At 36.0% G+C, this 14,236-nt stretch overlaps 1 protein-coding gene across 1 annotated transcript in view; it reads right to left on the reverse strand.

Moving 5' to 3' along the window:
• Window positions 1-14,236, reverse strand: part of LOC138714638 (protein takeout-like) — a 36,287-nt gene that overhangs the window by 19,820 nt on the left and 2,231 nt on the right. Inside the window, exon 2 of the mRNA XM_069846687.1 lies at window positions 4,360-4,452. Coding sequence (XP_069702788.1) covers window positions 4,360-4,452 — 93 coding nt within the window. The remainder of the gene's footprint in view (window positions 1-4,359; window positions 4,453-14,236) is intronic.

Below are 14,236 nucleotides of genomic sequence, written 5' to 3' on the forward strand. Positions count from 1 at the left end.
TCTTTGAAATGTCATGAAGAACCCACTCCCACAACAGTTTATTTATTTCCACATAAACCGTTGTTTTCTGGTTCCTTTTATATCACCAATATTGGCCGCACGCCACTCACTCATTATGACAGTGGCGGCCGAAGACCATTCTGTCAAGTGGGGCACAACCTTAATGATGAACCCTGAAAATTAAAAACATATAAAACCAATTTATGTGCACTAACCTTTCTAATTCTTGTACATGAGCTCCATGTTTCGGTTCTTTCTGCGAGAAAAACCTCTATAACTCTATTGTTGAAGTTCGGAATAGAATGTACCATCTTTCTCTCAATTGAGAGCACTGCTACGTCCAGAGGAAAGTTAAATGGAATTCTAAGTGTAATTCACAGAAATGCGATGATTCTCACTCGTTCGTACTCACAGATCACGGAACTGCCTGCCTTCTTACTACCGCAGCACTAGACTTGGGGAAACTCAGTTGAAAACTGTAGTGTGCACTGAAGGCGGCAAAACGCCCGCCAAGATTCTCTATTGTCAGTGACAAAGCTTTTTGAGAACTGCCAACTTCATGTATTGTAATGTAAACTTTCTTTTTTGGATACGATGGAAGCATAAAAGTTTACAGGGAGCATTAACAACATAACTGTGACAAATGAATATCTATATATACATACACACGTGATTTATACAATGAGTCGAGCTTGTAAATTAGTAAACTTACATTTAACGTTTTTCATGTCAAGTTCAGCTGTAAAATGTCGTCTGCTATTCAGCAAGTATCAACACCCCTAAAAATGGCACGCAGCTAATTGGACTGTTCCTAAACTAAAGAGGCTTGGTGGGCACGGCACATACAGTGCCCAAGCACACAGTCTGAGGCAAAGAGCTCCGCCTTCCTACAACTCACACCCCCATCCCTTCCTCGTCCATCGCTGGGCACGAGAAGAGAGAGCCCATTTTATTACCTGTTCAGAAAACTTGGGTTTCGTAGACTACTACACATTCTGAAAACATTAGTAGCAATGAAAATGTGAAACACTTTAAGTTATTATTTCATAATGCAATTAAATAGTATTATAATGTAATACGATAATAAAAATCACTGGGAGGGCACGTGCCCATGTGCCCCTTAATAAAAGCCGCCCCTGCATTATGATCTTTATTTTTTAAAGTGCCACACCTGAGTTTTCCACAACTGTACTTCAGTATTATTTCACATACACTTCGTTTCTAACTTTCCTTTAACTCGATAACTTTTACTTCATCACTTAATGTTAATGCTACATTTTACGCAACTTTCTTTTTACCAGGAAATCATTACATTTGCGCTCTGTCTAGCTACGACTGTGTACGGTTGTGAAGCACTGAAAATCTTTGAAGGGACTCGTCTGCCTAGTCAACAGAGTAATACAATTTATGACCGACAGGCCAACACACCCTCGTACCCTCTAAAATTTTGCAAAGAAAACTTGTTTTTATCTTAGTGACCTATATATTTCGCATATTCCTTGAAATTACACAGTTTCAAAATATAATTACAAAATATAGTGTGCTCAAAATATTATTTCCGTTTTGAACAGTAGTAGGCAGTTTCCGTTTCCGCGTTGGACAGTTTCCGTTTTATTCAGGAAAAATTGCACACAATACATAGGAATATCGCCGGGACCAATAAATTATTCCGAAATAGACAGGATTCCGGATTATTCAGGTTCCGATTTGAACAGGTTTCACTATTATAAAGATACGTTTTTAGGTACGGAGTAACTTGGGGTGCCGACTTATGAACTTAAATTAGCAGCAAGTTAAACAAGACTCATGGAAAAGAATTACAGGCTGATCCGTTTGGGTATACTTACTTACAAATGGCTTTTAAGGAACCCGGAGGTTCATTGCCGCCCTCACATAAGCCCGCCATCGGTTCCTATCCTGAGCAAGATTAATCCACTCTTTACCATCATATCCCAACTCCCTCAAATCCATTTTAATATCATCCTCTTATCTACATCTCGGCCTCCCCAAAGGTCTTTTTCCCTCCGGCCTCCCAACTAACACTCTATATGCATTTCTGGATTCGCCCAAACGTGCTACATGCCCTGCCCATCTCAAACGTCTGGATTTAATGTTCCTAATTATGTCAGGTGAAGAATACAATGCGTGCAGTTCTGCGTTGTGTAACTTTCTCCATTCTCCTGTAACTTCATCCCTTTTAGCTCCAAATATTTTCCTAAGCACCTTATTCTCAAACACCCTTAACCTTTGTTCCTCTCTCAAAGTGAGAATCCATGTTTCACAACCATAAAGAACAACCGGTAATATAACTTTGTAAATTCTAACTTTAAGGTTTTTTGACAGCAGACTAGATGACAAAAGCTTCTCAACCGAATAGTAACACGCATTTCCCATATTTATTCTGCGTTTAATTTCCTCCCGAGTGTCATTTATATTTGTTAGTGTTGGTCCAAGATATTTGAATTTTTCCACCTTTTCGAAAGATAAATCTTAGGGTCCTGTAAAAATTGTGAGGTAACAGGAAGAATATGAATGCAATATCCCACCACGCATTGGTAGCGGAAGATTTGGTGAATTAGTTCATACTGATAGTGCTCTAACACTACGGAACCTACAGTGAGTAACAAAAATATTCGGACATCCGTCAACTAAAAATTCAGTGACATATATTTACATATAAATATATAAAAATAAGCTTTTCTTATTTTTTCCCTAAAAGTATCACATTTCATATAAACATTTTCAACACAACAATTCCAATTAACTTAATTTTCTTCTAATTATTGAAACATAGAGGAAAACATTAGATTTCTAATACTAACAAAAATATTCGGACACTTTTTGAAAACAAAGAATACTATTCCAGCTCGTTATTATTAGTACCTTGTAGGACCACCCTTCTGTTTAATAACCTCTTTCAGTCGGCATGGCATGCTATGTACTAATTTTTTTTATGTCTATAGGAATTTTCACCCAGTCTTCTTGAAGTCTTGCTTTTAGCTCTTCTTTAGAAGAAATGGGCCTTGATCCAATCCTCCTGTCAAGTTCTTGCCATAAATGTTCAATAGGGTTCAAATCCGGCGATTGTGGAGGAGGATGAAGCACTTTAGGGCATTTGTAGAGCAGAAATTCTTGTACAATATAGGAATTGTGCTTGGGATCGTTGTTCTGGTAAAACATAAATTCCTTTTCAATTCCAAGCTTTTCTGCACTTTTCACTAAATTATGTTGCAGGAGGTGTAGATAGTCTTCCTTCTTCATTATATCCTGGATGAACACCAATTCACCAACCCCAGAAGCTGACATGCACCCCCATATCATCACATTTCCTCTACCGTGTTTAACAGTAGCTCGCAAATTCTTGGTTTTCATTTCCTCCTTAGGCTTTCTCCATACCATTTGTCTACCATCGCTGCCAAAAACATTGAATTTGCTCTCATCAGAAAAAAGAGCCTTTTCCCACCAATCTTCGCCTTTATTTTCATATTCCTTAGCAAACTGAAGTCGTTTACGTCTGTTCCTTTCACAAACATAAGGCATTTTTCGTATTATTCTTCCGTTGTAGCCCCGTTTATGTATTGCCCTCTTAATTGCTTGGGCATGCACATTTTTACCCGTAGCCGATTCAATTTCAGAAGCTAACTTCGGGGCACTTATACGAGAATTCTTTTTAATCTGTCTGATAATAAGAGATTCTTCTCTGTCTGTGAGGACTTTTCGGCGACCTGTTTGCTTTCTCAGCTCTATTCTGTCCTCGTTTTTATATCTGAGAATTATGTCAGACACTGTACTTCTCTCCATCTGAAGTAAATCTGCAATGTTTCGAATGGTTTTCCCTTTTTCGTGATGGAATATCACTAACTGCCTCTGATTAAATGTTGTTTGCTTACCTTTACGCCCCATTTTGTGTTCCGTCTTGCTTAACGACAGCACAAGGAAGACTAAGTAGGCTCGCATGTTGTTGAAACACGGTACCTCCACCTACTTTGTAATGTAAGTAATCAGCAGGGGTGTACAGAATAGGACCAACTGGACTGTCCGAATATTTTTGTTACGCAGTAAATTGTACATTTGTTTATTTTTATATAAAATATAACATACCATTTCATTAGCAAGCTCTTTTTATGTCCATATTATGCAAATTGGTTTATTTGACGTAACCGCAAGCGTAATTTCTGTGTTTTTGCAAACATGTTTAGTAACATACACATAAACATTTGGAATATTAAGTGTCCGAATAATTCTGTTATTCACTGTATACAAGACGTCATGTTTCAGGTTGTAGTAATTGCTGTAAATCCGCATTGCGATGAATTAAGTTAAATATTTCCTCCATGCATTTGCACTGTTTTTACTTACCGTCCTTCATGACTCGAATTGCCTTCTCGATGGCTGAGCGCAAGCACGTGTTGATGTTGGGATCATTTCTCTTGCATATGTCGAATTCTGGAGCTGAAAAGAGGATAGAAAGAGTGTGCAGAACCCAGACAAAAGCTGTGTTTCCATAAACAGACAGACAAAAATAGATACAGTCCTCTTCGCAGATGACCAGATTCTATTGGTCACTTGAGAAGGTATCTCCAAAAATTAGTATATTCGTTAAACACAGTTGGAAAAAGACTATAAAATGATCATTTCTGTAGAAAAGTCCAAAGTTATGGCTTTTAAAGGTAAATACCCAACAAGAAGTAAAATCTGTATTGAAAATAGAATACTAGAACAAGTGAACACATTTACCTATTTAGGGTACCATCTTTTATGTGAAAAAGGAAAGGATATCGATTCTAAAATAACTAACTTTGTAAAACTTATCGGCATTATCAATTCAGTTTTCAAACCTAATTTAGTACAAAAACGTACAAGATGAAAGATGTACAACTTTTAGCACGACCTACTTTAGTCTATGGATTAGAAACCTGGACTCTGACAAAAAAGATGTTCAATGTATAGCTACTAAACCAGACCTGCAGAACTGTAGCTCCTCAGAGCTACTGCTTTACTCCCCTTTCTTACCCCACCCACCTTTTTCTACCAGGTTCTAGTTACGCTCGGCTGCATCAACATTCATTCTCGCGGCAGCAGGTATACAATACTCTATCAAGAATTACAAATGAACAGATAATAAAACCCTTAGGAACATACTTTAGAAGGTAAGAGAAAAATGAATGAGGGAAATAAATAAATAAAAAAATATGTAAAATAAATTTAAAAATGTATGTGTGCATATAATGTAAGAAAGTCTACTTATGTATATATCGTCCTATTATTAGTAAAGCCGATTAAATCCACGTTTTGTGTAAACTAAGTTAAGTACAGTCCCTGACTTGTCTTTCCGTGCTCTGTATTCTATTAAAATGAAATAAGTCCGAAATGTTGCATGCAGGCGACAAACCAATTATTTTATTTGAACAATTTATTATGGTTTTTCGTGCATAGATTTATATATCTTCTCACCATTCGTGAGCTGCCACAAGGGACAAAGAGTACTTAACCATGAAAAACCATTTATTTTGTTTTAATAATGAAATTCTTACAAGTACAGAGCTGCAAATAATTTTTTTTTTTTGAGATTAGTGGAAATATACCTATTTTTAGAAAGGTAAGTGTTACAAAAAAGTAAAGAATGCTACTGAACTTAGTTTGATTTCGAATATAGGTGATTCTTCAGGAGAGCAATTGATCCTTTCAATGCAGCTAAGGTTACAATCGGAATAATAGATGTAGGTATTCCAAGCCTCTTAAACACATCTTTCATGAAGAGAGTAGCGGTACCTCTTGCTCCAACCAGAAGTCCGATTACTTCAAGCTCTTTTAGCTGGTATTTTCTGAGGTAATAGGGAATGGTAGGATTATAGATATTCTTTTTTTCATTATCCACTTCTGCTGGCTGTAATAAAGTTTTAATTCCTGTTTTTACAAAACTTGTATTACTGGTCTTAATTGTTTTTACTATTAATAGGACGATTAAATAAATTGTACGTTGATAAGTGAGTGATAGCTATATGACCGGATATCAATGCTGCCATTCAACATTTTAACGCACTCCAGCTAAATAAATAAATAAATAAATAAATAAAAATATATAAATAAATACACAATACGCGTTCTGCAGTTTAAAGAGAACTGGAACATGGCAAAATGTAAATCCGTAAAGAAGTACTACTTCCAAAGGAAATGGGAATATGATTATTTTGTTGTTGAAGAGGAAAGAATTGCTTGTTTACTGTGTCCCATCCAATTTATTTCTACTCGTCATTTCAATATTAAACCACATTTCAACAAAGCCCATATTAAGAATTATGGAATGCACAAACTTTCGGGTAAGTTCATTATTACGAACTGTATATTGATTATTTGTTTATATACTGTAAAATTAAGGACGTCACTCGTTGTACTCATTTTGAATTGAAATTAATAGTGATTTTCAATTTTCATTACTTAAATGCTATAAATTTATCTTTCCGTAGGTAATGACAGGAGGAAAGTTTTCGAAAATATAAAACAGGTTAGGTGCAAAGAAATCTCAAAGAAACTACCGACAGGAAACCTAGCACAATTGTAAACCTTGAAACAAGATAACGCATTATAAATAGAATGAATTTATTACAATCCTTTTTGAAAATTACATGCCGCCGCTGATTGCCAGAGAATGTAAACAACTCTATGCTGAAGTCAATCATCCCCAATAGAAGTGGAGTGAGGCTGACGTCATATTTCCCCTACTTACGAGTTCTGCAGGCCTGTACAAAACGAAATGAGATTCATGATGAAAACGGCGGTGTGCACATTTTGGTATAAGAAACGAAATACAGAAAGTTTGGAAGAATTGAACGTCCAACTTGTATTAATTTTTTTTTCAAAACTACGGAATTAATTGGAAACAGCATGTCGAGAGAATGCCAACAGAAAGATGACCAAAGGCAGTGTTTCATTACCGCCCTTCTGGACAACGATCTGTTGGAAGACCATTGAAAAGATGGATGGCATAAGACCAGAGGTCTCCAAAAAGCGTATAGTCATTCGTGCTCTCGATGCTGCCCGCCGAACACAGTGTGCTGTAAGGCTAGAGAAGGGGAAGAGACTCGTACCTCAACAGATGGGAGTGGTCAGTGGGGCATCGCGGCAACGGTCTGCTTATGTTTACAACTAATAACTTCAAAAGAATAAGAAATATCATACGTTTGTATATTATTTTGACATACTATGAAGCTGGAGCCCCGTCTGTTGCTATTGACACAAGCCATTGCAAATCCAACCTCTTCTGTTCTGTGGTGCCTTTCAGTGTCTGGAAAAGATCTTCTCTAGTTGTATTTTGTAATTACATCTAGAAGACATTCAGACACAGTAAAATGTTCATTAACTCCTCGGATGAAATTGACTAGGTGAGCTTTGTCATTTCTACCTGTGCTTTCGTCCAATGCAAGTGAGTAAGCTACAAACTGGTTAATTGTGGTTTCGATTTCAGATTCAATTACAATTACAATCTTGAAATTCCTTCTCTGAAATGTAATTGGAAGCAATTTAATTTTCTTAAACTTTGACTTTGTTCTGGACACAGGTTTTTGTAACGTCCTGTATGCACGATTTTACAAATGATGCTTCTGTAAAGGGCTTCATTGATTTTCCAATATTCCAAGCTAGAACATAGCTAGAAGAAGCTTTTTTTGTTTAAGACTGAGGACACGTATATGATTTGTGTTTGTATTTTCTTGTTTTATATTTATCAACATATTTGTAGGCCTACGCATTTCACCTAAAATTAAATGAGAAACTATATGTTTGTCATGTGGAACTGAGTGTAAACGTATTGTAATATACTGATTGTTATGTATAACCAATAATTATACAGATAGCCCCAAAATAAATTATTTTCACATGTCCAACATGCCTGTAATTGTATGATATTGTTTGTGAAGAGTCGAGTAGTGTCGTCGCTTGTTGAATTTTAACACACCGTTAAACATTTTCGAACAAATTAAGCATTTCACATTCTCCCCACTAACACAAACAAATTTCTCTTCCTGTTCATCCTTGAATGTAATACATCCATGATTAGAAGACATTGTGAAACGGTGGAACACTCCGACCAACACAATGATAATGGCAGTCCGCCACTGCTCTTCGTTTGCGCATAAACATTGAGTACAGTACAGATGGGGATGGGTGAGGCGGAGCGCGCTCATTACGCACTGGCTTCGGTTCCGTTCAGGGGCTTACTCGCGAGTACGCTTTTGGAGACGTCTGTAGACCTATAGTGACCTAAGTGCTGAACTTTCTCAAAAACTTCAACGTGTACATAATGTCTGCGTCCGATTTATTTTCAATATCCGCCAACATGATCATATATCGGAATATTTTCTACGACTCTCCTGGCTCCGCTTGCAAGATCGACGATTAGTACATTCTCTTTGCCTGCTATATCGAATTATATATGATTCCACACCCAACTACCTTGCCTCTCGGTTTACTCTCCTAGCTTCACATCATAATCGTAATACACGTTCACAGCACAATCTGTTGCTATCAATACCACGTCATCAGACATCTCTGTACTCAAGTTCTTTCTCAATAGCCATGGCCCGCTCATGGAATTCGCTGCCGCTGGAAATCAGGGGTAGTCTTAGTCCTCAGTTGTTTAAAATAAGGTTGTTTAGAAATATTTTAAATGCACAGAACTAGTTTTTAGGTATAATTTCTATTTATTATTATTATTATTATTATTATTATTATTATTATTATTATTATTATTATTATTATTATGTTAAACAGTCATTACTTTATTTTTCCATTAACATTAATATCTAGGTAATTGTCATTGTCTCAATGTAACCCGTGCTGTGCTGATCATACTAATTGTACTATTCCATTAGTTGTGAGATTATATTCATATGTATTAATTCTTTTTTTTTTTCTTCTAAGTTAATACTTGTATACTAGAATGTATTTTTCTGTTTGTGATTATGTATTCAGTCTCTTTTTTTATTACATATATATTTTTTTATTGTTGCTATTTCAAAGTTAATACTGATTGTGTATATGTATTCAATCTCTCTTTTTTTACTCAATTATGTTTATTATTATTTTTAAGTTCATATTTGTATACCGGTATGTATATTTTCTGTATGTGATTTGATCCTGGTTGAGTGGAAGAGAAGGCCTGATGGCCTTAACTCTACCAGGGAAAATAAAATTATTATTATTATTATTATTATTATTATTATTGTTATTATTATTATTATTATTATTATTATTATAAGACTATTGAGGTCTAGCTTTTTAATTGGACGATGATGATTTATATGGTATTATTACATTAACACTGTCTAACTTAAAAATACATACCCAAGGGTCACGCAAGTTGATCCCTAGTCGACTTTGGGTTTCTACCAAATAAAGTTTACAAACCCCTCATTTAAGAGATGCAAGATAAATTACTTCCTAGAATCCTTAAACGTAGCTCTCTTTCTTTATTTGTTTCTTTGTGTCAAACTCCGACACGTTTGCCTTGTCAGTTATTATGGCTGCACATTTGCATGTAGCATGATAATTTTCGTGAACTGGTTTTTATACGCATTGCAACTGCACTTATTTATCGTTGTCGCAGCATAACCGGTTTCTGGCTGCAGGCTGCAGTCTTAAGAACAGTCATACCAGTATCAGAATTCCAGCTCGCCTGCCAACGAGCAAGTGGTCCACCTTGAGACTGTGATGACGAGTTCACCGTGCTCTGACTGAGAGAGTGCATCGCTAATTAGGCCAGGATTCGTATGCAAACCAGTGGCGTAGCGTCAATGTAAGCTAAAAAGCTAAGCTTCCTCAGTTAATAATAATTTCATAATAAACCTGCAGTTTATGGAGAAAATTATTTATTAATTTTAATAGAATTTATATTTACGCGTTAAATATTGTGATGCGGCAGCTCAGGATGATTTGTGATGCAGCAGTAAACAAGAAGCCTGCACACACCAGCTTCCAAGCGGACTGGTTTCTTCTATGTAATCCACCCCGCAGATTTTCCATCCCTTTCTAACAAAACTACCCTAGTCGTAAGGCTCGCAAAGAAGCTAGCTTTAACATTTAAAATAAGTAGTTTCCGAGTTATCCCTTTTCGTCAGTTATGTTCAGTTGAAGTGTCAGTGTGCATTATGGCTGATATAATAAATAATGAGCGAAATAACAGTTCCTGACACTAGTTTACTTGAATTTCTTAGGACAATTGTATTATCAAGACTGACTTACGAACAAAAGTGTGATTTAAAAAAGAAATGACCGACTCCCTTGCTGTCAATGAAGGACACAACCAAAAGACAGACGCATACTTACGTAATGATACTAATATTGTGATTCCTCTAAGTATGACAGGGAGTGAGCTAATGTTATACGTATACGTGTCTATTTGTTAGAGATATGTGTAAACCGTGAAATCATATTTTACTACGTATCATTTGAGGTCATGCCTTATTGGTGTTACTTACGATGTTCCAACCAAAACCAATCTTCGACTGCTGACTTGAAATTGACTACTATTTATTTTAAGACTATATTTTTGTAATACGTTTCCTCATATTGCATGAAAGACAACTTGAGTTAGCTTCCCCTGCTCACAATTTCATGCCACTGATGCAAACGCCTATTTTTACTTGCCAGTTGAAAGTCATGCAATAGTAATATGCGTTACAAGAGCGGTATGTTGAAGTTTTCATGTTCGAGGAAAAGTTTAAAAAAGCGAAATGTAGTTGAGCTTTTTTAATTTCCGAGAATTGAAAGAAAACATACCACTCGTGTATCGTACATTATTTTGTGCGAAGATCGTTTATTATATACCTGAAAGAGGAATTTCTAATTAGTTGCAATGAAATCTCCATCTTGGTTTCTGTTCAATGACGGCAAATTTGCAAAACAAAAATATCTATCTTCAACATTGTTGCTTTAAAATGTTTTCTGTGTTTACTATACTCCAGCAGGCCGTGATATACATCTGTCTTTTTTTTTTCCCAGTCTGTGATGAGTCTGGAATCTTTTTGATTTTTTCAGGGCTTCCTTAATGTTACTTGCATCACGAATGCAGTGACTTTAGTGGAGTTGTAGAGTTTACTTAATTTTTGCAAATATTTAAAAACAATAATTAACAGATGAAAGAGTAATGGAACGGAGAAAAATTCTCTCCGGCGCCGGGATTTGAACCCGAGTTTTCAGCTCTAAGTGCTGATGCTTTATCCACTAAGCCACACCGGATACCCACCCCGGCATCGGACAGAATTGTCTCAGTTTAAGTTCCAACTCTTGGGTCCCCTCTAGTGGCAGCCCTCTGCACTACATTAAAATAATATATATGATATGCGTAAATCACTGCGTGATTTAAGACGGCGCTTATTCCGTCGGATCCCGGCCAACTAGTCACTCATAACGAGTGCACCTCAGCACATGTATGGACTTCAGCCCTACGTTCATAGACATCTATGACGTACTGCAGAGGGCGGCCACTAGAGGGAACCCAAGAGTTGGAACTTAAACTGAGACAATTCTGTCCGATTCCGGGGTGGATATCCGGTGTGGCTTAGTGGATAAAGCATCAGCACGTAGAGCTGAAAACCAGGGTTCAAAACCCGGCGCCGGAGAGAATTTTTCTCCTTTCCAGTACTCTTTCATCGTATGATGACACAGAAAATCTGCATGGAAATATCATATGTACTTCGGTACATTAAAATAATATATATATATATGATTAACAGTGCAATTCAGGTGAAATTGCAGTGGTAAGTTTCCAATTTATAATTATTACTATATTGAACGTCTCTAAAAATAATATGTTAAAAGCTTAACGCAGTAAAATGAATATGTCAGTTAAGCGGTAAGAAGAAGGAAATTGTTGTGTGTGTTAGGTTGGGAATACTGAATGTGGAATTTTAGACTTACCGCGGATTGGTTTTGTGCGGAAAGCAAGCAAATATGCACGATCTCGCACAAAAACATTTTTATACATGTTCTGAACGTCTGTGGAGACTAGAGACGAGAATTTCATGCAGTCTAAAATCCCAAAATATGCATTCAAGCAGTATCAAACTATGAAAAATGCACGATCAAGCGAAAAATACATTATGCAACGAGCCTATAATGGTAGTAATTAAGACTCGAGTATGTTTATGAAACGAGCGCAAGCGAGTTTCATAATTTTCATACGAGCGTCTTAATTACCATTATAGTCAAGTTTCATACGACTTCTTATGCTCGACCATATTTCTAACTTGAAATTATTCATAAGTATTCATGTTATTCATATCTGACTGAGGAGCGGAACTGACCTTGTGCAATACCTCGTAAATTGTGTGATGTGCGCAGACGCGAAAGTATTGACTTTGGGCGCGTTTCCGAACAGGGGCAGCGGCATTTTCCCTAAGGTTAGAGCCCGGTTTAGGTGTGTGTTATTAATCGAAAAAATGTCACATAAACATCCGTCCTATTCTCAATATTTTCTACCCCCTAATTTTCGTTTAATATACACACACCTGAACTGGGCTCTAATCTTAGGGAAAATGCCGCTGCCCCTGTTCGGAAGCGCGCCCTTGATTTTTTCCGAGAAACAAATGTCGACATTCACCTTGACATTTAAAAACGAGATGACAAATGGAATTTATTTGAATATTATTTACAATTAGCGCTAGTTATTGTAGTAACAAAACTGATTTTATTTCAAATATATGTGATTTATTGATTTACTGTTGTCTTTCGATTGCATATCCGAGAATAATCGATACTTGCGCTTTCATATTACTACAATGGTATTTTATGATTGGTGGAACACCTGAACTTTAATGAATAGGTGTACTTTAATGAGGTCCATTAAAGGGCTGCTACCAGGTGTATAATTACTACATTTCGGCATGGTCGAGCATAACATACATTAAAACATGCACGTTCATCTTTGTTCCAAATGTCTTATTTCACTTCACTTTTTTTTTGCACAGTTAACAACTAACATCATTTCTAAATAGTTTTATGTGAGGTTCCTGCGCTTGTCAGTCAATATGTTTTTGTAGGCAGAGAATAACCCCTCTACATCGCAAGAAGTTATGTGTACAAACTTCACCGAACCTTTTTCTATTACTTTTCTTTTTATTTTCCTTTTTCAATCCTGATTCCTGATAAAAATCGAGAAACTGAGGTGTCCACTGAAAACAATTAAAACATTCATTTAAACTGAATACAATATACAGGGACATCACTATTTTTACCAACATTTTTAACATTAACCTGGCTATACTCGGATACATTGTTATCCCCTTCCATTACAAGAGTTTGGTGTTACTAGTGCTGTATGTAAAAAAAATCATTTTACTTATTATAGAAGGAGAGAAAAGTAGTGTATCCATTTATGTTACAGGGAAATACGATATTACGATTTTCAGTTTGTTTATTACTTTTACGGTATTTTATCAAAATACAGTAGAGTAGTAACAGTTTTTTTTTCCACAAACTCAACTCTTCAGGCGTTTGTATTCATTATATAATGGATACTTTAATCAGCATATTACCGTACTTTCGTTAACTCTAATCTTCACTCCTGCTCAGTCCACACAGATAAAGTTATTCAGTCATGCTACACATCGTACCTGTGCGAAACAAGCAGGGCCAGGTGCTTATGGAGATCGCGAAAATCACGACATAATAGATATACAATATATTTTTACTAATCTTTACGAATCAAGTGATTCTGATTAATAATATGCGGATAAAACAATCGCGACACATCGCGAAATAGAGTTCTAATAGCGAAATATAAACACATTCGCGAATTATCATTATTGCGTCGTTTTATAGCGCATTTCATATTCTGAATTCTTTTGTCGGACTATTTTTTCATTTGAATTTGTTATACAGTCAAGTAGCGTACATTACATGGTATTCCAGGTATTCTGATTACATTAGTGAACTCAAAAAACGGAGAATTCAACATTTCACTAATAATTTGAAAGTGTTAATTTTAGAGCTACAAGTTTTTTTTTCGTTTTTAAAGAATATATGTTAAATAGTCTCAATCCAACAAATATTGTCTATTGGCCATACCGCACCTTTACCAGAATCCAACGAACCTTTTGTTAATTATTTGGAAATTAATATTCATACTGAGTTAATACTTCAATTCCAAAATAATTGTATTTTCCAAAATTTCCATTAATATCCGCCAAGTGTACAAATCAATCTCCAACAATCTCTTCCGACACTAATATTTAAAAAC

The sequence above is a fragment of the Periplaneta americana genome, chromosome 15, assembly GCF_040183065.1.
Source record: "Periplaneta americana isolate PAMFEO1 chromosome 15, P.americana_PAMFEO1_priV1, whole genome shotgun sequence".
Lineage (NCBI taxonomy): Eukaryota > Metazoa > Arthropoda > Insecta > Blattodea > Blattidae > Periplaneta > Periplaneta americana.